Source organism: Myotis lucifugus, unplaced genomic scaffold (genome assembly GCF_000147115.1).
Source record: "Myotis lucifugus unplaced genomic scaffold, Myoluc2.0 scaffold_64, whole genome shotgun sequence".
Lineage (NCBI taxonomy): Eukaryota > Metazoa > Chordata > Mammalia > Chiroptera > Vespertilionidae > Myotis > Myotis lucifugus.
In genome coordinates, this window is record NW_005871112.1 from 851,279 (window position 1) to 876,701 (window position 25,423).

The 25,423-nt window shown below is 38.9% G+C and overlaps 1 protein-coding gene across 1 annotated transcript in view; it reads left to right on the plus strand.

Moving 5' to 3' along the window:
- Positions 1-25,423, plus strand: part of UGGT2 (UDP-glucose glycoprotein glucosyltransferase 2) — a 159,217-nt gene that overhangs the window by 126,828 nt on the left and 6,966 nt on the right. Inside the window, exons 34-39 of the mRNA XM_023754705.1 lie at positions 796-894; positions 2,470-2,554; positions 13,804-13,986; positions 15,834-15,994; positions 16,562-16,676; positions 19,265-19,381. Coding sequence (XP_023610473.1) covers positions 796-894; positions 2,470-2,554; positions 13,804-13,986; positions 15,834-15,994; positions 16,562-16,676; positions 19,265-19,381 — 760 coding nt within the window. The remainder of the gene's footprint in view (positions 1-795; positions 895-2,469; positions 2,555-13,803; positions 13,987-15,833; positions 15,995-16,561; positions 16,677-19,264; positions 19,382-25,423) is intronic.

Sequence of the window (25,423 nt, forward strand, 5' to 3'; positions counted from 1 at the left end):
AGACACACCCAGAGTATACCCTGTGTGGAATGGTGACTATAACTGGCCAGAAGAACTCTAAATTGTAGGCAGCTTTTATTTATAACATTTTATCCTAGGGGAGCCATGTCACCAGCACTCAGGACTTACTATTACCACATAGAAAAAGTCTAACTGTGCTGTAGTTACACATTTGTACAGTCTGTTTCTTCCCTCGCTATTGGCCTATTTAAAATGTCAGTTCAGACCTAACGGTTTGGCTCAGTGGGTAGAGTTGGCTCACATACTGAAGAGTCCTGGGTTTGATTCAGGTGAAGGGCATGTACCTCGGTTGCAGGCTCGATCGCCAGTCTTGGCCTGAGTGCCTGTGGGAGGCAACCAGTTGATGTGTCTCTTTCACATCAATGTTTCACTCTCTGTGTCTCTCCCCCTTCCTTCCACTCTTTCTAAAAATCAATGGAAAAATATCCTCAGGTAAGAATTAAATAAATAAATATGATTTTATATGGCCATAGCATGCTATAACTCATTCTTTGTTCTCAAAAAACATTTGTAACTCAAAAAGATTCAAAGATATTACCTCATTAACCTAGAGACAATATAATTACATTATTGTTTTAAATTTTTTAATCATAAAAACTTTGTTATAATGTCACATGTTTTAATATTAATAATCCATAATATTTAGAACTGGTTTCAGTGAAATTACTTTGAAAGGCAGTCCTATTTTTATTACTTATCAAATTTAGTATTTAGGTATATAAAGTTTGCAGATATATTTTTGAAACCGGCAATCACTACTTTTTTTATTCCAAGTTTCACAAGAAGTTTGCATAAAGAAAAAGACAAAAAGGAAACAGACGTTCTGAACATTTTCTCAGTTGCTTCTGGCCATTTATATGAACGCTTTTTAAGGTAGGTATACTTTTTATCTAATGTTTTTAAACCTAGTACATTTACTTGATTCAAAAAGAATTTCTACAGTTCAAAAGAATAAAATTATATACAGTAAAAAGAATCTTCCTCTTCCCTTTTCTTGATACCCAGTTCCCTTTCCCACAGGTAACCAATATTATTTTTATGTCCTACCAAAGATGTGTAGACAAGTAAATATATATTTTTTTTATTTTATAAATTTATTTTTACCCAGATAGTAACAATGTTTATACACTGTTCTGCACCTTGCTTTTTTTCACCTAAAATTATGAGGGAGGTATATTTTTAAAATATAATAAATTTCATGAATTTGACTGATTTGGAATACTGATATTATTTAAGACTAGAAAAATGGACATATTTTATAACAATATAATTAATAAAAAGTATATACTGTAAATTTCCCTTTTCCAATGAAGAAATGCCTTGTTTTACATAAAAGGAGGAGGGGCAGTGAGAGGAGAAAAGCATATTTACAAACTACAAAGCACTGTTATTGTTTTAACTGTTTATAATGAAGAATCTCAGAGAATGCCTCAGAAATGTTTCAATATGTGTTTATATTTTAAGATGGAACTTTAGATACCTTCTCCAGGTAAAGGATTAGAATTCAAAACAAGTGCCCTGTCCATTGAATTTATCAATATAGACAGATCATTCAGCTCTTCACGTTTTTCACACCTGATGTTATTGACACAGTAGAAGAGCCAATATTAGACTGTAGTTCAGCTCATCAAGCCTATTTCATATTAACTTCTTTGTTTGCAAGCTGAAACAGTCAAAAAGCAAGCAATTTCATGTATAACAAATATATGTATACAGATGCTCCTTGATTTATAATAGGGTTATGTCTCAATAAACCAGGCAGGGGGTAGGGGGAGGGGGCAGGGAACGTCCAGCCGTAGGCTATATAAGGCCTGGGAAATCATTTGGTCTGGCCCTGCCAAGGCATTAGGGGTGAGTTAATTAAATGTTTGACCAAATATAGCAGGCTAATTTTTAAGTTGATAATTTTGTATGGCCCTCGAATGATGTTATAACTATCCAAAGGGGTCTGGCAGAAAAAAGGTTCCCCATCCCTCGTAATTAAAAAATGCATTTACTACACCAAACCTACTGAACATCATAGCTTACCCTATTCTACCTTAAATGTGCTCAGAACACTTACATTAGCATACATACAATTAGACAGAAACATGTCATGCCATTGCCCAGAATCCTGAATGAGCACTAAATCACATACCACTAGCCCAAGAGAAGATCAAAATTCAAAATTTGAAGTACAGTTTCTACTGAATGTGTATCGCTTTCATACCATTTTAAAGTTGGAAATTCATAAATCAAACCATCATAGATCAGGAACCCTCGGTAAACATACAGACTTACACATTGCATACTTGATGAGCAACCATAATATTTGAAGGTCCTTCAGTCTATTTCTTTATAATACATAGTGAAAAACTTCTAATAATACCTTTAAATATTTAAAAGCCTTATGCAAAGTAGGATAAACTATTAATATTAACTTGGTTGGTTTAATGCTCTTTTTTACAGAATTATGATGCTTTCTGTTTTACGTAACACCAAAACACCAGTGAAATTTTGGTTCCTAAAAAATTATCTGTCACCAACATTTAAAGTAAGTACATTCATCTTTTTATTATAGAATGGTTAATGTTTAAATAGTAAATTCTTTATGTCATTGTAAGTTCATATAACTTTTTTTCAGAATGAGTTTTGAAATGTATATTTACTCAAATTTCTATCTTTATTAATTTTTATATATTTTTTAATTTTTTGTACACCCCAGTGACCAGACATTACATAACTTAATACTTGATCATCCCAATAAATCTTGCACCTATCAGCACCACATCTAGTTATTAGAATATTATTGGCTATATTCCCTAAGCCAGTGGTTCTCAACCTTCTGGCCCTTTAAATACAGTTCCTCATGTTGTGACCCAACCATAAAATTATTTTCGTTGCTACTTCATAACTGTAATGTTGCTACTGTTATGAATCGTAATGTAAATATCTGATATGTAGGATGGTCGTAGGCGACCCCTGTGAAAGGGTTGTTCGACCGCCAAAGGGGTCGCGACCCACAGGTTGAGAACCGCTGCCCTAAGCTGTACTTTACATCCCCATAACTGTTCTGTAACAACCAATTTGTACTTCTTATTCCCTTCACCTTTTTTTGTGCCCACCCACCACAATTCCCCTACCATCTGGCAACCAACAAAAAGTTCTCTATGAATCTGTTTCTGTTCTGCTTTTTCAATTTGTTTATAGATTCAGTTGTTGATATGTATATATTTATTGCCATTTTATTGTTTATATTTTTGATCTTCTCAAGTAAAGACCCTTTAACATCTATACTAACAAAAGGGTAATATGCTAATTAGACTGGACATCTTCTGGGCATCCTTCCAGACAAAGCCACGGTGGCAGGGGCCGAGGCAGAGGCAGTTAGGGGGCGATCAGGCCAGCAGGGGAGAGTAGCTAGGGGGTGATCAGGTCAACAGGGGAGCAGTTAGGGGGCCATCAGGCCAGCAGGGGAGCAGTAAGGGATCAATCAGGCCAGCAGGCAGAGGCGGTTAGGGGTGATCAGGCAGGCAGGCAGGTGTGCGGTTAGGAGCCAGCGGTCCCAAATTGTGAGACAGATAGACATCCCCCGAGGGGTCTCGTATTGGAGAGGGTGAAGACTGGGCTAAGGGACTCCCTCCCCACCCCCACCCCCCGTGCACAGATTTCATGCACCAGGACTCTAGTTTCATATAATACTCGTTTGGTGGTGATGAACTCCTTTAGCTTTTTCTTGTCTGGGAAGCTCTTTATCTGTCCTTTGATTCTAAATGATAGCTTTGGAGGGTAGAGTAATCTATGTATATTTACTCAATGTATATTTACTCAAATTTCTGTTTTTAAATCAATTTTAAAACTTTGGTATTCATCATTTTTTATCTAGCTTAAGAAATTTTCTATGCCATTTTTATTTAAGGAAGTGTTTAAAAGGACAGCAAGAGATGGCTTATTTTTAAGTAAACTCAAAATCAGAGGGATTAGTGGTTTTTCATGATAATGATAATTTAGTAATATTTAGCAATGAAAAATATGTACAGATTGTCAACAAAAAGAATTAGATTCTTTTTATGAAGATAGGCAGGAACAGTAATATCAAATGAGCATTGTACCATAGAAAATAGTCTGACAGTACCGGGAACAAGCTCCTTTATCTTTGGGCAGTGCATTTATTGCTGTGGTAGTATAGACACTATATTTAGAAGTCTGAGGCATTTTATATTTAGAAGTTTTCAGATGGCCAACATATGTTCCCCTTTACTTACCCCTATAATCCTGCTGCAAAGTATGCCCTGTTCTTTTCTGTCCTCCCTACAAATTAATTAGATTCCATGAAGTTAGAGTCTCATTTAGCAACAGTTCAAAGGAGTTCACTTTTTATAAACCAAAACCAGTGGTAAAGGCAGACATAAAAATAGCCAACCATGCTTTTATTCCTTAATATTGCACATTAAGGCACATTGCTAACCTACTTACACTATTCAGTTGTGGTTCATAAAGTCCTTGACCAGAAAACCAAGACTCAGAAATTATATAACAGGCCTACATAGTCAGGTATCCAAGAGCACTCTGATGTCCAATAATTCACCAGCCAGACTCACAAAACTCAGAAAAGCAATCATACTCACAGTTTTAGTTTATTACAGCTACAGAATAAAGATTAAAATGAGCAAACAAAGAGATGCATAGGACAAGGTCCATGGAAGACCAGACCCAGAGTTTCCAGTTGTCCTCTCCCAGTGGAGTCATGTGGACAGAGCTTATTTCTCCCAGCAAAAATGTGTGACAGTACATATGGGGTATTGCCAACTAGAGGTTTCCAGAGTTTTTATTGGGGTTGGCTACATAGTCCCACCTGATGGCCACAGTGGCCGACCTTAGCCTCCAGTCTCTCTAGAGGTTGAGCTAATACCTAGTGGCCCAAGGTCCCTGCTGTAAATCACATCTTTGGGAAGATTGGCATGGCCTAAGGTGCCCAGGTCAATCAAGGCATTTTTATTAGGCAGCACATTCCAAGGATACAGGTTACCTCCTAGGAGGCAGGGGCAAAGATCCCAACCTTTTTTAAAGCAAGATTTGTCCTTTATAGCACAGATCCAAGATCAAACAGCTAATTAGGAACATAGCTGAGATTTGAACTCCAGCATTCTGACCTCAAAACCCAGGTGCTTAACACTCATGTGATCATTCAACAGTAGACAAAAACTCCAAAAGAACCCATAGACATAACCAAGAAGTCACACTAGGTTTCACTAAACTTTTAACATGTTATTCTATTAGGTAAGTGGGGATGTGCCGGAGCCCGCCGGCACTACTGTCGAACAGCACCTGAAAGGGGGGTGAGGATTGAGAAAAAAGACAGACACAAAGATGGGATCGGGAGGACTGACAGTTCAAGACTGCAGCCCCGAGTTTATTTCACACAGTCTTTTTATACATTCACTGGTTACATATGCACTTAGCAGAACTTAAGCAACTTTCGATTTGATCAGCGCAAGCATCTCCTCTAACAGTCTCGGCCAACTTCCTTTTTTCCAATCTTTCGTCTCAGTCGGCGGCTGAGACCGACTTTCATGATCTAAGCTCAGCTAGACTACTTCCTTATTCTCACAAGCTATACTGCTGCAGCACAATTTTCCTGCTTATTTGGCATTTAGCAAGCTAAATCAGTAACTTGAACTTTAGTGGGATAGAGCGTGTGACAGCCCACCTTGTGAAAGACTGTCTCCTCGGGACCTTGTCAAACCGAGACCGCTCCCCACATCTCCCCCCTATTTATTAATTAAAGCCTAGTTTTTAATCTTATCTCATGGATACCTGCCTGCAAAGCTAATAGACCAGCAATTCCTCTTCTGACAAGAAAAGGAAGTAAGCATAACAATACTACTACTCCTGTCCCAATTACTGCAATAGTCAAAGCCAAATGTTGGATATCTTTAGGAGATGGGACAGCCTTTAACATCTGTTGCAAAAACTCTGAAGCGGTTTGTGCTGCATTGAAATTTAAAGGTTCTGCGCTTTGGAGTCCTTGAATTTCTTTATGTAGTTCTAACAAATCTATTGACTCGTTAGCATGATACCAAATACCTGTGAGATGTTTCTGTACCTTTTCCCATGTGTATAAGCTCCGATTATATCTAATAGGAGTAACACAAATCCATTTATATTGAGCATGACATTCTAGTCTAGTTCTTAGCTTAAGGCTCTGAATCTCTTCCCCCAAGTATTGCACCATGTCATAGAGTGCATTTAATTTTTCTTCCATTTTTTTGTCAATGGATTCCTGTGTACCAAGAGCAGTGCTCACATTCTTAGACAAATCATTTACAAAATGTGCAGTCTGAACAGTCTGAGTTAAGGCTACAGCGGCAGCAGAAGCTGCAGCAATCATGGCAACAAGTGCTGTAATTCCTGCAATTAACAACCCAATAAACCTTCTAGGCCTAGTCAACGTTGCATTTAACTCTTTCCAAACTTGGATACCCCTGTCTGAAAACCAGGGCTCAGAGATGTTGACAGGCAGCATGACAAAGGCTGGTTGGTGTAGAACAACCACTTGCTTCCCTAATGGGATATTAGTAATACAATTAGTTAAATGACAGTTCTTACAGGAGATGTTAAACATTGTTCTTTCAAAGGTAATATTTACATTCCCCACCAATAAAGCATAAGGATCTGGTACACAAGCAGTAACATTCACCTCCCAATGGGTAGTTGTATTGACATGTTTCCAGGCGTGGACGTCTCCCAGACTAGCCGCTAGCTTCCACAACTGTAGCTGAATGGCACCTCCCCTAATCCCCCAAAGTCCCTCATAAAGACCTTGTGTCCAGGATGTCTTGTTTGGTTGTGCCCAGTCCAAAACAGTTTTATTAGCTCCAGGGATGACATATTGCACAGCCTGTGGTATATGACATCGAACTCAAGGGACAACATGTTGCTTGGTGAACACCCGTTCCTCACACGGAGGAAGGTCCTGTAGCTGAGTAAGATTTACAGCAGTCCCATTTTCCGCTGGAAGTCCCCAAAGCCTTATGTTCCAAGTTGCTGAACCATTGGCACTGGCATCCAAGGATCGCCAACATGGCCAGGAAGACCGTGACAGGGGTCCTACAGGATCCTCTAGCAACAACAAGCTGATCAGCTCGGGTGGTCAGCTGCTTCAACTGGCCTCAGGTGGGCAGCTCTGCATGGCGCGTGGAGTACGCTTGCCCATATGGTGTATCACGAAGTTGAAGCCTCTTCATCTTCCTCACCAGGTCCCCGGTTCCCCGCAGGTCGTACCAGTCTCTCTGGGAGCCAACGCGGACCTTCGGCATCCTGTGGGAAAACACACACATGCCCTCGCCCCCAGATTAGTACTGGATCGGGCCCATACCATGAGCCTGTCAAGGGATCTTTCCAGCGCACCTGAGCATAAGTATTTTTGGTGCCTGCACCCCAAAATCGCTGGGCGGCAGAGTTCCCTTGTGAGTCCAAAATTAAAAAATTAAGAATAAAGAGAGCTTGATGTAGAGAATTCTGTGGAGATATAGGATATAGCTCCCCCTTTTTTATTTTTTGCAACTGATTTTTTAAGGTGCTGTGCGCTCTCTCAATTATACCTTGACCTTGAGGGTTGTAAGGAATACCTGTTTTATGATCAATCCCTAGAGTATGACAAAATTTTTGAAACTTTTGACCTACGTAGCCTGGTCCATTATCCGTTTTCATGCATTTGGGTTGTCCCATGACTGCAAAACATTTTAAGCAATGAGCTATGCAATGTTTACTTGCTTCTCCAGCTTGGGCAGTAGCCATCAAGAACCCTGAAAAGGTGTCTATAGTGACATGCACATATTTTAATTTGCCAAAAGAGGCAATATGAGTGATGTCCATCTGCCATAAGTGATTGGGTTTTAACCCTCTAGGGTTAACTCCATAATGAGGAACAGTATGAGTTTCAGGACAATGGACACACTGTTTGACAATTTGTTTGGCTGCTTCTCTGGTAATTTTAAATTGCTGGCGAAGGCTGTTGCTATTTTGGTGATGTATAGCATGAGATTGTTGTGCCAATTGTTTTTGAGAGTAAAAAATTTGCTGTGTAGCTAGATCTGCCTGATTATTTCCTTCTGAAAGAGGGCCTGGAAGGCCAGTATGAGCCCGTAAGTGGCCAAAAAAACAGGGTAAAGTACGCTGCAGAAGAGCATGTTGTATTTCCCTAAAAAGGCTCTGTACCTGTGGATTGGTAGTCTCTATGAAAGGTACAGTTTCTATTACCTCCATAGCCCGTACAACATAGTGGCTATCTGTGTAGAGATTAAAAGCTTGAGTAGGCAAATGCTTAATAACAGCTAAAACAGCATGGAGTTCTACAACTTGAGCAGAGGTGTATCTAGTATTAAAGACAGTAACTTGACCCTGGATTGTAAATACTGCTCTTCCATTGGAAGAGCCATCAGTGAAAACCAAGACAGCTGAAGCAATTGGAGCATCCCTTACCACTTTGGGAAATATAAAGGCATGGTTGCTAGCGAATTGTAATAATTTTTCCTTTGGATAATGATTATCTAGGACACCTGAATATTGTGCTAAAGCGATGGCCCAATTATCGCTGTTTTGCAAGAGCCAATCTAACTGTTGCTTGGTATATGGGAGGCAGATATTGGGTGGTTCTTTTCCAATAATTCTTCGAGCTTCTACTCTAATCATTTGTACTAAAGTAGCAACCTGATCAAAATATGGTGTAAGGATTCTGGCAGGAGATACTGGAAGATGGAGCCACAGTAAGGGTCCTTTTTGCCACAGCACCGCTGTAGGGGTGTGTCGAGTGGCTAAAATATATGCGGACCATGTTGAAGAGTAATCAAAGTAGGTAACCTGCTGCTGACATGTCAAATACAACAGGTATTTGCTGAGTCCTGTTTAATTCAGCAGTAGCTTGACATTGCTCTGCAAATTCTGACTTCCATAGAAGATAATCTCCTCCACTCAAGCATGCCCTAGCTAACTGCTTCCAATCATTAGGAGGCAGTGCTTCAGTGGCCAGGCTCTCTAGGAGAGCCTCAGTGAAAGGAGCTGTTGGGCCATATTGGGCACATGCTGTTTTTAATTCTTTTAACTGCTTAAAAGGAAGAGGCTGGTGGTATCTTTGCCTTCCTCCCTGTCCATCATCTCTCTCCATTATGGGATATAATTGAAAACCCCCAGTGTCCTCTCCTCTTTCTACTGCTTTTTGCAGGGTAAGCTGAAGGGGAGACACTCCAGCTCCCTGCGGCCCATTATCTACCCTAAGATTTGTAGGTCCCCATGGAGGGTCTTGATTAGGCAAGGAAGGTATAGTCAAAGATCTCTGCTCCGGGGCCTCTTGTGCCACAGCTATTACTGGCGTTTTTACAGGTGGCGGGGTAGCTGACTCATGTAGGGTCGCTCGAGAGGACGCCCGTGAGGATATAGGTGTTATGACTTTTCTAGACACAGTTTGCTGCTCAACCTTGCTAGTCAAGGCTGCTATGGCCTCTTGCAGCTTTCTCATTTCTTCCTCTAACTTTCTATCCCTATCCTCGGAACCTTGTTCCTCTCTTAACGGGCCTCTGGTCGAGAGCACTAACCACTCATCATCATCATGATAATGAGCAGCAGCCTCCTCTAAGGCTTCCTGATCTTCTTTAGGCAATTCAAAAGGATCATTATAATCATGATCTTCCAAGGTCTGCTGAAAAGCCATAAGGGGTTCTTTTTCTGGCTTTTTACTATAAGGATTTTCTGCTGGTGGAGGAGATGGAGGCGGTGGCAAATTTAGCTTCTCCTCAGGCTCCAGCAGCGGCGGAGCGGAGGGTGCCTTTACAGGCTCTCCCTTTTTCTGTCCTCCGAGACTAGGACAAGAAGGGCTCCGTTGTCTCAACTTGGGCTCAGGTTCCCACCTATTTCCTTCATGTCTGGGATCAATACAATCCCTGATTAAATTCCACAATGAAAATGTGTCTACCGGAACCTTCTTTGGCCCATGCACAGAATAATGATCTTGTAATCTCTCTCCTACTTTTGCCCAAGTTTCCAAATTTACAGTTCCTTCTTCTGGAAACCATGGACAAACTTCTTCTACAAAGTCTAAAAAGCGCTCAAGCTGTTTCTGGCCAGCCCTAGTTCCCCTAGCGCGAAGCATATTTTTAAGCACGTGCATAAACAAAACTCGGCTATTGCCTTGCCCCATGATTATTCTCTCCCGACTCTAATGCTCACTGCCCCTGCTTACCTTGATCCGGACGCGTCCCCTGCTTCGGCAGTGTCCTTCACCTGGTCCCCTGTTTCAGGTCCCTGTTCGGGCGCCACCTGCCGGAGCCCGCCGGCACTACTGTCGAACAGCACCTGAAAGGGGGGTGAGGATTGAGAAAAAAGACAGACACAAAGATGGGATCGGGAGGACTGACAGTTCAAGACTGCAGCCCCGAGTTTATTTCACACAGTCTTTTTATACATTCACTGGTTACATATGCACTTAGCAGAACTTAAGCAACTTTCGATTTGATCAGCGCAAGCATCTCCTCTAACAGTCTCGGCCAACTTCCTTTTTTCCAATCTTTCGTCTCAGTCGGCGGCTGAGACCGACTTTCATGATCTAAGCTCAGCTAGACTACTTCCTTATTCTCACAAGCTATACTGCTGCAGCACAATTTTCCTGCTTATTTGGCATTTAGCAAGCTAAATCAGTAACTTGAACTTTAGTGGGATAGAGCGTGTGACAGCCCACCTTGTGAAAGACTGTCTCCTCGGGACCTTGTCAAACCGAGACCGCTCCCCACAGGGATGCAACACTACATAAACTGAGATGATACTATCTAGAGTCTCTTAGTGGGAAATGATATTTACTAGAAATACAGTGCTACATCTGGATAAAAGTCTTGTATTACATGGTCAAAAGTAATACCCTCTCTGAAGTAATATTTTCCTTTTTTTGTAATTTTGTTTCCCTCAGAATTTTAATCTTTTACAACTTTTCGGTGAATTATACTGTGTACAAATCATAAGTATGCAGTTTGATGAATTTTTACAAACTTAAAACACCTGTGTCTACATCTCTGTGTCCACCAGCCAGAAACAGAAATTATGAAAATTTTCCTCAATTAAAAGAAATGCCTCCTCAGGGTTGGGGGGGTGGGGCAAGAAGAAATAAATCAAATAACATATACTTTTATGCATAGCCCATGGACATGGGTAATAGGGTGTGAAGACCTAGGGGGAAGGGGGTAGGGGTTAAGAGGAGGGGGGAAAGAGGGGGAAATGGACACATCTGTAATACTGTCAACAATAAAAAATATATATTTTAAAATGCCTCCTCTTTTCCTTTAAATATTTGCTAAATTATATCTACTTAGGGAATAATTCTTTCCTGACCACACTGTAAAATTACAATCCTTTTGATTTATCACTCTATTTTCTTTCTCTTTTTATTTTTTTCTATAACTATCTTCAATATACTAACTTTATGTTCTGTCCATTACCTCTAAAATGAAAGTTTGTAAGGGCCATGATTTGTATCTGTTTTGTTTACTACTGTATCCTTGGCCTAGAATAGTGCCTTACATGTAATACATGCTTGGTGAATATTTTTAAATATATATTTGCTGAATAAAAAAGGTTTTTTTAAAATTTCATCTAATATTTTTGCCCTGACCGGTTTGGCTCAGTGGATAGAGCATCGGCCTGCGGACTGAAGGGTCCCAGGTTCAATCCTAGTCAGGGGCATGTACCTTGGTTGCAGGCACATCCCCAGTGAGGGGTGTGCAGGAGGCAGCTGATCGATGTTTCTCTCTCATCGATGTTTCTGGCTCTCTATCCCTCTCCCTTCCTCTCTGTAAAAATCAATAAAATATATTTAAAAAAAAAAAAGAAAAAGAAAAAAAAATTTCATCTAATATTTTTAAAATTTTGAAACCAAAGCAGTGATTCCCAGAAACTGGTCTAGCTGTAATTTCAACATTTCAATTCACTGATCTTACAGTAAAGAACATAATTTAAATCTACAGTGTTCTTACCAAAAAATGAAGAAAATTAAACTAAGTGTATAATCAGAAACTAGCTACAGATGAGAACTGAGGAGATGAATGCAAATTCCATGTTTGCTAACCCATCTCACCCCACTCCTTTATCATCCTCCCTCTCAGGTTTTGGGATCTTAATAAACTTAACCAACACTATTTCATTAACTGCTCTGCTTTAAGCAGAATAAAATACTCTAACCCTGTAAAACACTAAATCAAATATAAAATGTTTAGACCACAATAACTACCTTGTATTTTTAATCATTAAATTAGTCATAAATCTCAAACATGAAACTCAGGTTAGAGAATCTAATTTATCAATTTACGACTCATTTTACGTTTTTTGTACATCCTCTTCATCTTTTTATCTCTCTGATGAACAAACATGTTGGTATACTGGTATACAGGATGGGGCAAAACTAGGTTTACATTTGTGAGTATGCGAAGCACAGAGTTTATTCTTAAATTATTATTTATTATTGTATTATTTTCCATATGAACAACTGTAAACCTTTTGCCCTACCCTGGATATAAACTGTTTGATGCATAGGTGTTCCAAGATCCAGAGGCTTTTTCTTCTATAGTCAGGTGTTCTCAAGTCTAGCGTTAGTTGTAAAAATATGGGAACATTTATCTTAGTTAATAAGCTTGCTAATTAATAGAATATACCTATTTTTAATGTCATTTAATTATATGGTTGTATGTATACTTGTCTCTTTATATTTGCCAGCATTTTCATATTTCTCATTAATAGGTATAAGTTGGAGAAGTAGTATTTAGACATTTATCAACTTGTAACCATTTTATAGTAAATGCTACCTTTTATTTTATTTTTTAACTAGAGGCCCGGTGCATGAAATTCGTGCACAGGTAGGGTCCCTAGACCTGGCCAGCAATCAGGGCCGATCAGGTTCCCCGCCTCCTTCCCTTGCCACCCATGCGCTGCCACCACGAGGTTCCCCCTGCCTCCCCACCTCCCTGCCTCCTCCTTCCCTCGCTCCCTCAGTGCCCTGCTGCTGCTGGTCGCCTGCCATGTTTCACACTGCTACCTGGTGGTCAGCGCACATCATAAGCGATCGAACTCCTGGTCTCCCAGTTGAACTACCAAGGGGACACTTTGCATAATAGCCTTTTATATATACAGATTTATTGGGGTGACATTGGTTCACAAAACCGTACAGGTTGCAAGTGTACAACTCAATAAAACATCATCTGCACACTGCATCCTGTGCCCATCACCCTAAGCAGTCTCTTTTCATCCCCATTCCCTCCCCTTTGCCCACCTCCACCGAGTTCCCACCCCCACCTAGTCCTCGCCCCTTTCCCTCTATCACCCAGACAGTCCTCAGGTTATGTCAGACTCGATGTACGTCTTTTCGTTAGTATGTTGCCATCTCCCATTTATTTATAAAAAAAAAAGTTCTGTTATTTCGACATATGTACATATGTGCTTTCTGTTTTTTATTTATTTACCACAAGTAAAGGTTAGGAATTGTTATTTTTCTTTTAAATTTTTTTTACTGTCTCACTTCATTACTGCTGTATATGTGCTCTATGTGAGTGACGTAGGTGGGTTCCGACTTAGAGAAAATCGCGTTACATCGTGCCGTAGGAACTGATCTCAGAAGTAACCCGAGGACCTACTGTACTGTTGTCTGTGTCTATGTATTATATATATATATATTAAACTCTACCTTTAAATGATAACTTTTTCTCTAAAACAAAAACTGCTTTCTTCCTTGAACATATTCTTTGATTTGTGTTTATGTGTATTTTTTAGGAGGTAATTCCTTACATGGCTAAGGAATACGGATTCCAATATGAACTAGTCCAATATAAGTGGCCTCGCTGGCTTCACCAACAGACAGAAAAACAAAGGATTATCTGGGGATACAAAATTCTTTTCCTTGATGTCCTTTTTCCTCTAGCAGTGGACAAAATCATTTTTGTTGATGCTGATCAGGTAAATAGATAAACTGTTGTTTTTATTAGTACTTAAACTCTTTTTAACATGTCTATTTAGTATAGGGACTCAATTTATGTTGCTGGTATTTATCGTTATCTTTGTTGCCATGCTACATAAACAAATAAGATATGATTGTGGTACAAAGGCAAAGCATCTTTTTAAAAAAACTCAGAATTTCAGGGGAAAATTAAAGGTATTGCAAGGAAGACCATTTATTATTTAGGACATGGCAGTTTTCTCTCTGAAGTAATAGTTTTTTAATTTTGGTATTAAAAATAAAACAAATACTTGTACTAGTCATAATAAAAGTTATATGAGTTCCTATGAGCTGATAGTTGTATAATGAGCTGTTCTTGCTGGAAAAGTTAACAATTATACACAACTCTCACTCTTCCACTTGCAATAGTATTCTTTGGCATTTAGCCAGAAACCAAATCCTCATCATCCTATCATTTAATGGGGGCGGGGGGGGGGGGGGGCGCGGAGATGTCCCAAAGTTGGCCCAAAAACAATTGTGGTTCTCAGCTTTCAAAATTTATATATCCATAAATTATGACTTTTCCCCTTTCCTCCTTGCATACCTTTGTAATCATTAATGGCCAAAAAAAAAAAAACTACACAAATTTCTAAAAATAACAGTAGCATGTAAATATTAATGTTATATGAATTAAATGTACAAGGTAGTATTTATATTTAGGACAAAAAGTGTATTTTCAAATTCTATATTAGATTTTACTTATATCATAAACTCTTATTTTTTGTGTTATTTTCCAAATTGATAAATGTGAATCATTATAATTAAAAACTAAGAAAGCAGGCAAATGCAGGTGATGATCTAAGCATTTCCAATCCTACTGTCTAAAAACATTTATTTCTCCTACCTGCCCACAACATATACAGTGATATTTCTCCAGCAGGCTGCAGTCTATTAAAAAATGAAACATACAAACATTATTGCATTAAAGCCATTGAAGGTAATCAAGAGATTTTTCTTTATGATTCAAACTAATATTTGCCAATATATAATAATGGAGATTTATCATAAAAATGATTTTGAATTATTAACCCATACCTTGAGAAACTTAGAGTATGCACTTGTCTAATATTTGGTTCCTTCCCAAAATATATTTTGTTTAAAATATATTGATGAGCCCTAGCTGGTTTGGCTTAGTGGATAGAGCGTTGTCCTAAGGACTGAAGGGTCCCAGGTTCAATTCCAGTCAAGGGCACATGCCCGGTTGTAGGTTCAATCCCCAATAGGGGGTGTGAGGAGGCACCTGATCAATGATTCTCTGTCATCATTGATGTTTCTATCTCTCTTCCTCTCCCTTCCTCTCTGAAATCAATAAAAATATATCAATAAATAAAATATCTTGATAAAAATGATGTAATAATTATTATTAATGAGTCATGTTGACTAGGTATATAAATTTTAGTTTTTTTTAATTTGTGAGGACAAGCCGAAACCGGTTTGGCTCAGTGGATAGAGCGTCGGCCTGCGGACTGAAGGGTCCCAGGTTCGATTCCGGTCAAGGGCATGTACCTGGGTTGCGGGCACATCCCCAGTAGGAGATGTGCAGAAGGCAGCTGATCGATGTTTCTCTCTCATCGATGTTTCTAACTCTCTATCTCTCTCCCTTCCTCTCTGTAAAAAATCAATAAAATATATTTAAAAAAAAAATTTGTGAGGACAAGAGAAAAAAATAGAAACTTTGTAAACTCATTAAATGTAAGAACTGGAAGAAAATATAGTCTCTATATTTCTACAATAAGCTAATGATTTGAGATTTACATAATGATTTTATTTTATAGTCTTCATCAGAAAAATTATTTTAATTATTTAGATTGTGAGACACGACCTGAAAGAACTTCGAGATTTCGATCTGGGTGGAGCTCCTTATGGGTATACTCCATTTTGTGATAGCCGCACTGACATGGATGGATATCGTTTCTGGAAGAAAGGATATTGGGCGTCACATCTTTTAAGGAGGAAATACCATATCAGGTAAGAAAATTTGTACTCTTACCCTTTAGTAAATAAATTAATTATTGAATCACCAATATTCAGTTCTCTTAGAAATTATACAACAATGGCAACCAATTACATAGTGCTTTTACATGCCAGTCACCTATAAATTGATCCCCATTTTATAGATGTGGAAACTGAGGCAGCACTTAATGTAACTTGCCCAGGCTTACATAACTAAACCGAGTTAAACCCATGTGATATGGCTCAAGTAATACGCTCCTAACTACCACAGAAGATTTAAATTTGGTTTGTCAAATTACAAAATCAAGATACTATCCTCAAATCTGTTATTGTTTTGTAGGGCCATGAGTTTCATGAGATCTTGGAAAAATTTGAGGTGACCCTAAGAGGTTATGGATCCTAACAGTATAACAAACTTCAAACCCCTTGGAAACAGTATTAGATGTTGGGAGCAAATTTATAAAAGGATTTATTATTACTAGGTCCAAGGATATCTAAAGTTAATATTAAGTAGACAAACACTGGGGGGAAATAAAAATCTATAAATAACATAGGCTATCAAGGAGTACTCATTTTTTGCAGTGCCCTATACGTAGTGGATCTCAAGAGATTTAGGAGAATTGCAGCAGGTGACAGGCTCCGAGGCCAGTACCAAGCTCTCTGTCAAGATCCAAACAGTCTTTCAAACCTAGATCAGGTAAGTAAAATGTTTATAGAATAATTATCAGTATATAGATATAGACTGCTCCAATTCCAGGTTTGTAGACTTGAAAGTTTTATATTTTCAGCCTTTTCTTTTTATAGAATTCTCTATTGAAAATCTAGACTTACATATAAATTTTTTAACTTCAAGCTCAACATTTTAAAAAATAATAGTATTTTATCTTCACTTTCCCATCCTACAACATATTGTCTACACAAAGATTTGTACATGAATAGGCACATATATAATTGTTCGACAGTATTAAGGTCCCCCTTAAGAGTGATATTCATGAGGTTAAAATGAAAATAGCATGGTTTGTGTGTGTGTCCATATGTTTTGCAAGCCATGTTTAGTTGCATGGGTGAAAGTGCAGAGGTTTGGATTTAACCAGGACTATAATTTTGCCAAGTGAATACAACTAAGTGAAACAAGGGTAAGACAATTGAGAGTATATTCAAGGAATTAACTATAATGATTAACTATGGAAATTAAGTTATGAAAGGAAGGGAGCAAAGATATCAAGGGGTGATGATAATGAAATAGGATCAGTTGATTGGAGGTTCGAGTGGTGATAAAAGGATTTTGATATCTGAATACTAGATGGAGTGAGCTGAAATTCAAGAGGTGGTCAGAGAGTGGGATTATGAATTTGAAATTGAAGAGGACTTGGCTAGGACATGACCAAGTGAAAAACTGGCTGGGATAAGATGACAGAGCAGATTATTTAAGGAATGGATTCCAAGGAAAAGGGTTTTGGAAGGAACAATGTAGCTTTTATTATTATTATTATTGAATAGATTTTCCTTTTGTATAGCAATGTTAGGTTTACAGAAAAATATTAAGCACAAAGTACAAAGAATTCCCATATTTATGGGCTCTCTGTTCTATTCCATTGGTCTGTTTGTTCTTTTCCCAATACCACATTTTCTTAATTACTATAGATTTTTATAGCAAGACTACAAGTTCGGTAGTATAAGTCCTCTGACTTTGTTGTTGTTCTTCAGTTTTGCCTTTCCATATAAACTTTACTATCAGGTTGGTCAATATCCACAAAATAATTTGCTGGGACTTTTATTGGCATTGCATTGAATCTATAGATCAAGTTGGGAATAATTGATATCTTATCAATATTGAGCCTTCCTATTCATGAACATGGACTGTCCATTTATTTAGATCTTCCAGATTTCTTTAATCAGAATTTTATAGTTTTCTTTCCTCATATAGAGGAACATATTTTGTTAGATTTTTACCTGGGTTTATTTTTTGTCTTTTTTGGTTTGTTTGGTTTGGGCACTAATGTCATGGTAATGTATTTTTTATTTCAAATTCCAATTGTTCGTTGCTGGTATATAGCTAATTACTTTTTTGTTTTAATACTTTTAAAATTGATTTTTAGAGAAAGAGGAAAGAAGAGGGAGAGAGAGAGAAAAACATCAGTGTGAGAGGGAAACATCAATCAGCTGCCTCCTGCACACCCCCTACTGGGGATTAAGCCCACAACCTGGGCCTATGTCCTGACTGGGAATCTCATCTGCAACTTTTCGGTACATGGGATGACACCCAGCCAACTGAGCCACCTGGGCCAGGGCACAATTGAGTTCTATATATTAACTTTCTATATATAAAACCTTGCTACAGTTACTTATTAGATCCAGGAGGGTTTTTTTTATTGATTCTTGGGACTTTCTGCATAAACAATCCTGGCATCTGTGAACAAAGACAGTTTTATTGCTTCCTTTCCAATTTGTTTATCTTTTATTTCTTTTTCTTGTCTTGTTGCATTAGCTAATATTTTCAGTATTGATGTTTAATAGGAGTGTTGAGAGAAGAACCTTAAAATTGTGAATCTTGGAGCTTAGATGGGTCTGCTAACACAGGTACCCCTTGTGCCCTCTGAGATAGAGAGAGAGGAGCATGCCTTTGCTCTGGAATGTAAACCAACATTGTCTGGGGAGAGTAAGGCAGGACTCTACATCCCCTGGCATATGAATAAATATCTCTGGGGAAAATGTCTCTGAATCTCTCCAGAGGTCACTATTGTTATATTACTGTGCTCATTTGCCATTTAAACATCCTTTAACTCAGATTCCAGCAATCTTTGCTTAGAAAGCCCTGAGCAGGCAGAAATGTGAAAATGTTCATGGGTCATTGTTTTCTAACAGGAAAATGAAAGATCCCCTCAGAATCTGGACAGTGTGGTAGTGACTGACATAGACAGTAATAGCAAGCACAGTGTGAGTGATTGATCCTGGGGTTTCAAGGCAGGTAGAGGTAGTCTGTTTGGGGAATGTGAAATGGTGGGTTTCTAGGCCTTCTTCAGGGCAGGTGTGGACTTAGTTCCCTTGCATGGGTTTATTCATGACACAAGATGATTGGGTCAAGTTAAGTATTTAAAGTTTAAAAATAGATCTCAGTTGCACATGTTTTTAAGGAACTATTTATACTCTGAATCAGCGGTCGCCAACCGGTGGTCCGTGAGGTCCCTTGAAAGGTTGGCAACCGCTGCTCTAAATCACATCTTCAGCTTCTTTTGCTGTGACTCCAATCTCTATACCTCTGTTTAAACCTTTTTTTCTCTGTAGGATCTTCCCAATAATATGATTTACCAAGTCGCTATTAAGTCTCTTCCTCAAGATTGGCTGTGGTGTGAAACCTGGTGTGATGATGAATCCAAACAAAGAGCCAAAACAATTGATCTGGTGAGTGTCTGTGGTTATTTTCATTTGTGTATAAGCAAATAAGATAATGTTCAATGGAAATATTTTGTTTTACAAATGGAATGGCACACACCTGGTATACTGCTGCTCAGTCTAGTATTTACTATGGTATTTACTTAGCTTGGCAAGTATAGGGCTGTGTCAGGGGGTCCCTGAGTCAACACTAGGTTTGATGATTTCTCTTCTTAATTTAGTGAAGAGGACTCACAAGACTGAGAATATAGTCATGCTGCCCAGCCAGCATGGCTCAATGGTTGAGTGACAACCTATGAACCAGGAAGTCACAGTTGGATTCCCGGTCAGGACATACACTCGGGTTGCAGGCTCGATCACCAGTGCGGGGCGTGCAGGAGGCAGTCAAACAATGACTCTCTCTCATTATTGGTGTTTCTATCTCTCTCTCCCTCTTCCTTCCTCTCTGAAATCAATAAAAAATATTTTTTTAAAAGAATATAGTCATGCTCATGACTATGATTTATTCTAGTGAAAGGATACACAGCAAAGGGAAAAGGTACATGGGGTGAAGTCCAGAGAAAACCATGCTTCCAAGAACCCTCAGCCTGTGAAGTCACATGGGACAAGCTTAATTCCTTAAGCTACGAAAATTTTCGTAACCATATGAAATATTGACCAGGGAAGCTATTGGAAACCTAGTGCCCAGGATTCTTATTGGGGGTTGGTCACATCAGCACCCCCTCTGCCTGGCACATACCAAAATTCCCAACATCCAGAAGGAAGGTAGGTGTTCAGCATAAACCATGTTGTTTGCACAGATTAGGCACAGTGAGCCATTCTTACCAGGGAATGGTGGGAGCACTCCTGAAATGCAAGTTCCAGACACAAGCCACAGGCCAGCCTTGCAAGCAGGCCTTTCTAAGAATAGCAGTCTCTAATGCTTTCAGCAATAAAGAATTTTTAAAAAAAGAATAGCAATCTCAGGCCTGCTTGTTTAACTCTTTCTGCACAAGGGCTTTGGAAAGAAAGGCCGTGGGCTGACATGTTCATGAGTTAGCTATCATCTTAGCATATCATCAGTTTAATTCTCCTGCCAATATTTCTCCCAAGTACACATAACCAAAATAATTGTTCCACTCAAATTATTCAATACATGTCTATTTTCTTTCTTATTTTTGAGAAGAATTTTTAATTACATTTTTCTTTTAAGCACTTTAACTATGCTACAGTTTAATTATCCTAGACATGAAACATTTCAAACTTATTCATTGTCTCTAACAGTTACAAGATATCATCATTCTTTTTCTGATCATATTGTTTCTGTGTACTAATTTAAGTATAAAATATTTGTGTATAAGATCATCATTGAAGAATAAACTGTCTAAATATTAAAATTCATACAGTTTTTGAATTTGAACAAAATAAGACAGAATAATAAAATATAGGGATGTTTTTCTAGATATGTGTAGAATTGTATAGAAAAAAATAGCATGCCAACATGTTGGAATGCAATTGTAGATGATAAAAGGTAGCAAAAACAAATAAGATGGCATGCCCTGGCTGGTTTTCTCAGTGGTTAGAGCTCCAGCCCTGTGGACTGAATGGTTGCCCATTCATTTCCGGTCAAGGGCATGTACCTCAGTTATAGGCTCAAATCCCCAGCCCCGTCAACCAGTCCTTACTCTCTCTCACATCGATGTTTCCCTCTCTGTGTCTCTCCCCCTCCCTTCCACTCTCTCTAAAAATCAATGGAAAAAATATCCTCAGGTGAGGATTAACCCCCCAAAACACACAGACACACACACACACACACTCATACACACACACACACACACACACACACAGAGAAAACAAATTAGATGATATTAAGAAAGAAGTAAGGTCTCACAAAGCAGAATTTTGACTGATACAATGCATAGGGCAAGAAAAACAAAGGAAAAATAAATAAATAAATGAGACTACATCAAAATACAAAGCTTCTGCGCAGCACAAGAAATGAGCATCAAAATGAAAAGGGAGCCCACTGTATGTGAGAACATATTTGCCAATGAGACATCTGATAAGGGGTTAATATCCAAAATAGATAAAGTCCTCATAAACTCAACAAAAGGAAAACAACCCAATTAAAAAAACTGGCAGAGGACCTAATAGACACTTCTCCAAAGAGGACATACAAATGACCAGGAGACATATGAAAAAATGCTCAACGTCATTAATTTTCAGAGAGATGCAAATTAAAATGACAATGAGGTACCACCACACCTGCTAAAATGGCTATCAATAAATCAACAAAGAATAAGTGCTGGTGAGGATGTGGAGAAAAAGGAACCCTAGTACATTGCTGGTGGGAATGCAGACTGGTGCAGCCATTATGAAAAACAGTGTGGAGTTCCCTCAAAAAATTAAAAATTGAACTGCCATTTGACCCATTGACCCTACTCCTAGGAATATGTCGTAAGAAGCCTGAAACACCAATCAGAAAGAGTATATGTACTCCTATGTTCATAGCAGTGTTATTTACAATAGCTAATGTATCGTTTAAGGTTGTGTTGTAACATAAGAGGTTGTGACTCATACCTTAGTGACATGAGATAGCCTTGGGGTCTTTAGGAGCACTTAGGGTAACTTGAGCTACTGTAGCAAACCCCCGAATGTTAGTGGTTTCACACTCTCCCAAGTACAGATCTAAGTGTGTGTCGAGTCTGTGAGTAGCTTCCCTGTGGATCATAACTCAGGGAATAGTCTCTATCCAGCTTGTGGCTTATTCATCCTCTAGGGCAGCGGTTCTCAACCTGTGGGTCGCGACCCCTTTGGCGGTTGAACGACCCTTTCACAGGGGTTGCCTAAGACCATCCTGCATATCAGATATTTACATTATGATTCATAACAGTAGCAACATTACAGTTATGAAGTAGCAACGAAAATAATTTTATGGTTGGGTCACAACATGAGGAACTGTATTTAAAGGGCCAGAAGGTTGAGAACCACTGTCTAGGGCAGGGGTAGGCAACCTTCTTGTGAGTGCGTGCCAAAACTAGCAAAATCTCTGACTCAAAATTCTTCTGCGTGCCAACCCTAATTTTTTGAGAACATGTTACGCCTACTTGATATCTCTTAAGGTGTACCTATGTGAAGAACCTTGAAGAAATAATAAAATTCATTCGAGCGACAAAAACACAGTATATGATGATGAAAAATACATTTATTTTTTAATGTATACATGTACACTGATAGTCCGCTAGAAAACTTTATGACTCCGTTTGATATTATCAGTGGGACTTTTGCTGCTGCATCACTGATGACAGAGATTTTACATCAGGTTTATATTTCGTGACCTTCAGAGATGTGCACGAGCTACTACTTTCATCCGTCAGGCTACTCCTATTACGAGACTTAACAAAATTCATCACTGAGAACAAAGATTCACAAGCGTATGTGGATGAAACCAAAACACTGGTCGGATCTAGGAAGGCAGGGAGAGTTAAGGCAGAGGCATAGAAATTGCTCTTCCCCTCTCTCGTCAATCCATGTCTATGGTCTTTAAGATAACTTGTTATGTAAAATTATTTATTTATCTAAGATGCACCTACACTGAATTTATCTGAAAAATAAAAAAGTTGATATTAAGAAAAAAATTGTAAATGGAAGATTATAAGAGAGGGTTTCGCGTGCCAGCAAAAGTTACTGGCGTGCCATGTTTGGCACGCGTGCCAGGGGTTGCCCACCCCTGGCCTAGGGTCATCACCACCTGTATGCATCTCTCCAGTGTGGTAGTCATGTGCCACATATGGCCAGGGAGCACCCAAAATGTTGGGCGTCTGAACTTAGATGTGCCATGAGATGTAAAATACCAGATTAGGAGAACTCAGTGCAATAAAAATAATGTAAAAATATCTCATTACTGATTTTTATATTGATTACATATTGATTAATAACATTTTAGACATAGTTAAATGCAGCATTAAAATTTATTTCACTTGTTCCTTTTACATTTTTACATGTGGCTACTAGAAATTTTTAAATTACATGTGAAGTTTCCATAATTTTTCTGTTGGATAGTATGATCTGGAGTAAAGGAAAAAGGGAATGTGGAGAATGCACCCTGACTCTTAACAGCCTTAACCCCTTGTGGGACTTGCTCATGTGGTCACATCTAGATGTAAGAGGAACTGATACATGTCATTCCTGGGTGGCTAGCTATGTCCTGGCAATAGGTCTGCGTAGGAAAAGGACAAGTGGCATAAATTTTGGTGGACAGCTTAGCCAGCTCTTCCACAGAACACTTACAGTAAAAATGAGAGAACATGCTATTTTGAGCTAGCTTCTTGGGAAAAATGTTAAGGGAATGCAGAAAATTCCAAGGAAATGGCATAAGGGGGAGGAAAAGGATGCATAATGGAACTGAAGCGAGACTCTGTTTCAGTAAAGATTTCTCAGTCTGGGCATTATTGACATTTGGGACCAGATAATTCTTTGTTAGGATGTTTAGCAGTGTCCCTGGCCTCTACCCACTAGATGGCAGCAGCACCCCACCACCTGCAGGCTTGACAAACAACTGTCTTCAGACCTTGCCACAGTTCCCCTAAGGGGCATGATAGGCCCAATTAAGCACCACAGATGTAGATTGTGGGGGGGGGGGGGGGGGATTGTATTACAAAAAAAAACTTAAGAAAAACGTAGTATTTTTATTTTAATAGTTTCTGACACCAAAAAGAGGGAAAATAGTTTCATCTTCACATTATAGAACCTTTTGCCTGTAAAGTTAATTTCTGCAAAGAAAATCCTATTTCCACTACTTCAGAAATCTATTACTATAGAAAGAAAAGTCCACAGTGGAATGAACTGCAAATATCTGGTGAAGAAAGGATTAAGATGACAGGTTCATGGCTCATAATTAATAGCTTTCCCATAAGGCATGGGGGTGAGCAAATTGCAGCAACCATAAGAATATGTCACAAAGAAGTAAGCCTCAGGACACATTTTCTGTTAATGCTTTGTAATGAGGAAATAGATGTCTATAACTTTGTGAAGTCTATGCTCCTCTCATTGTCTTTCCTGTCTCAGTAAAGTGCATTTCCATTCTTTACTGATGCATCTCACATTCAGCCCATCAGCAACTCTTGTCAGCTGAACCTTCAATACATTCAGAATCAGATCCTCTCAACCGCCTCCTATACCTTCCGCCTTTAAAAAAAAAATCTTTTTATTGATTTCAAAGAGGAAGGGAGAGAGAAACATCAGTGATGAGAGAGAATCATTGATTGGCTGCCTCCTGCACTCCCCACACTGTGGATCGAGCCCGCAACCTGGGCATGTGCCCTGACCAGGAATTGAACCGTGATCTCCTGGTTTGTAGGTCAACACTCAACCACTTAACCACACTGGCCGGACCCTTCCGCCTTTTAAACTTTACTTTCCCAAGAAACTCTATAGTAGAGTCAGTTGTTACGTGGTTTAAATTGACCCTATGTTAGTGGAACCTTGAAGATGATCTTGTTTAATTTCCTCCTCTGTGGATGAAGAAACTAAGATCACACACACACATACACACAAAGTTAAGTAACATGTATGGGTCTTACTCTGCCGGTAAGTTGGACCATGTGGACTGGGATTTATGGAATACTCTGAATTTCACAACTATTACTATGTGGACAAATGAGTTCCGGTTAACTGATTTTTAATATAGCCCCAATTGCTGATTAGAACAGAAGCATATGAAAGGGAATGAATGCTTTTGCTAAAGAAACTCAAGACTTTTCTAAAGGCTGACAAATGGTTTTGTCTGTGGAAAATGTAAAGTATATTAAACCAAATTTTTAGTCCAAAGAAAAGGTAAGAAAATATTTATTAATATAGTCTGCTATGTTTTTTTTTAATTAAGTCTTTATTGTTCAGATTATTACAGTTGTTCCTCTTTTTTCCCCCCATAGTTCCCCTCCACCCGGTTCCCACCCCACCCTCTGCCATTACCCCCCAGACTGTCCTCATCCATAGGTGTACGATTTTTGTCCAGTCTCTTCCTGCACCCCCCAACACCCCTTCCCCCCCGAGAATTGTCAGTCCACTCCC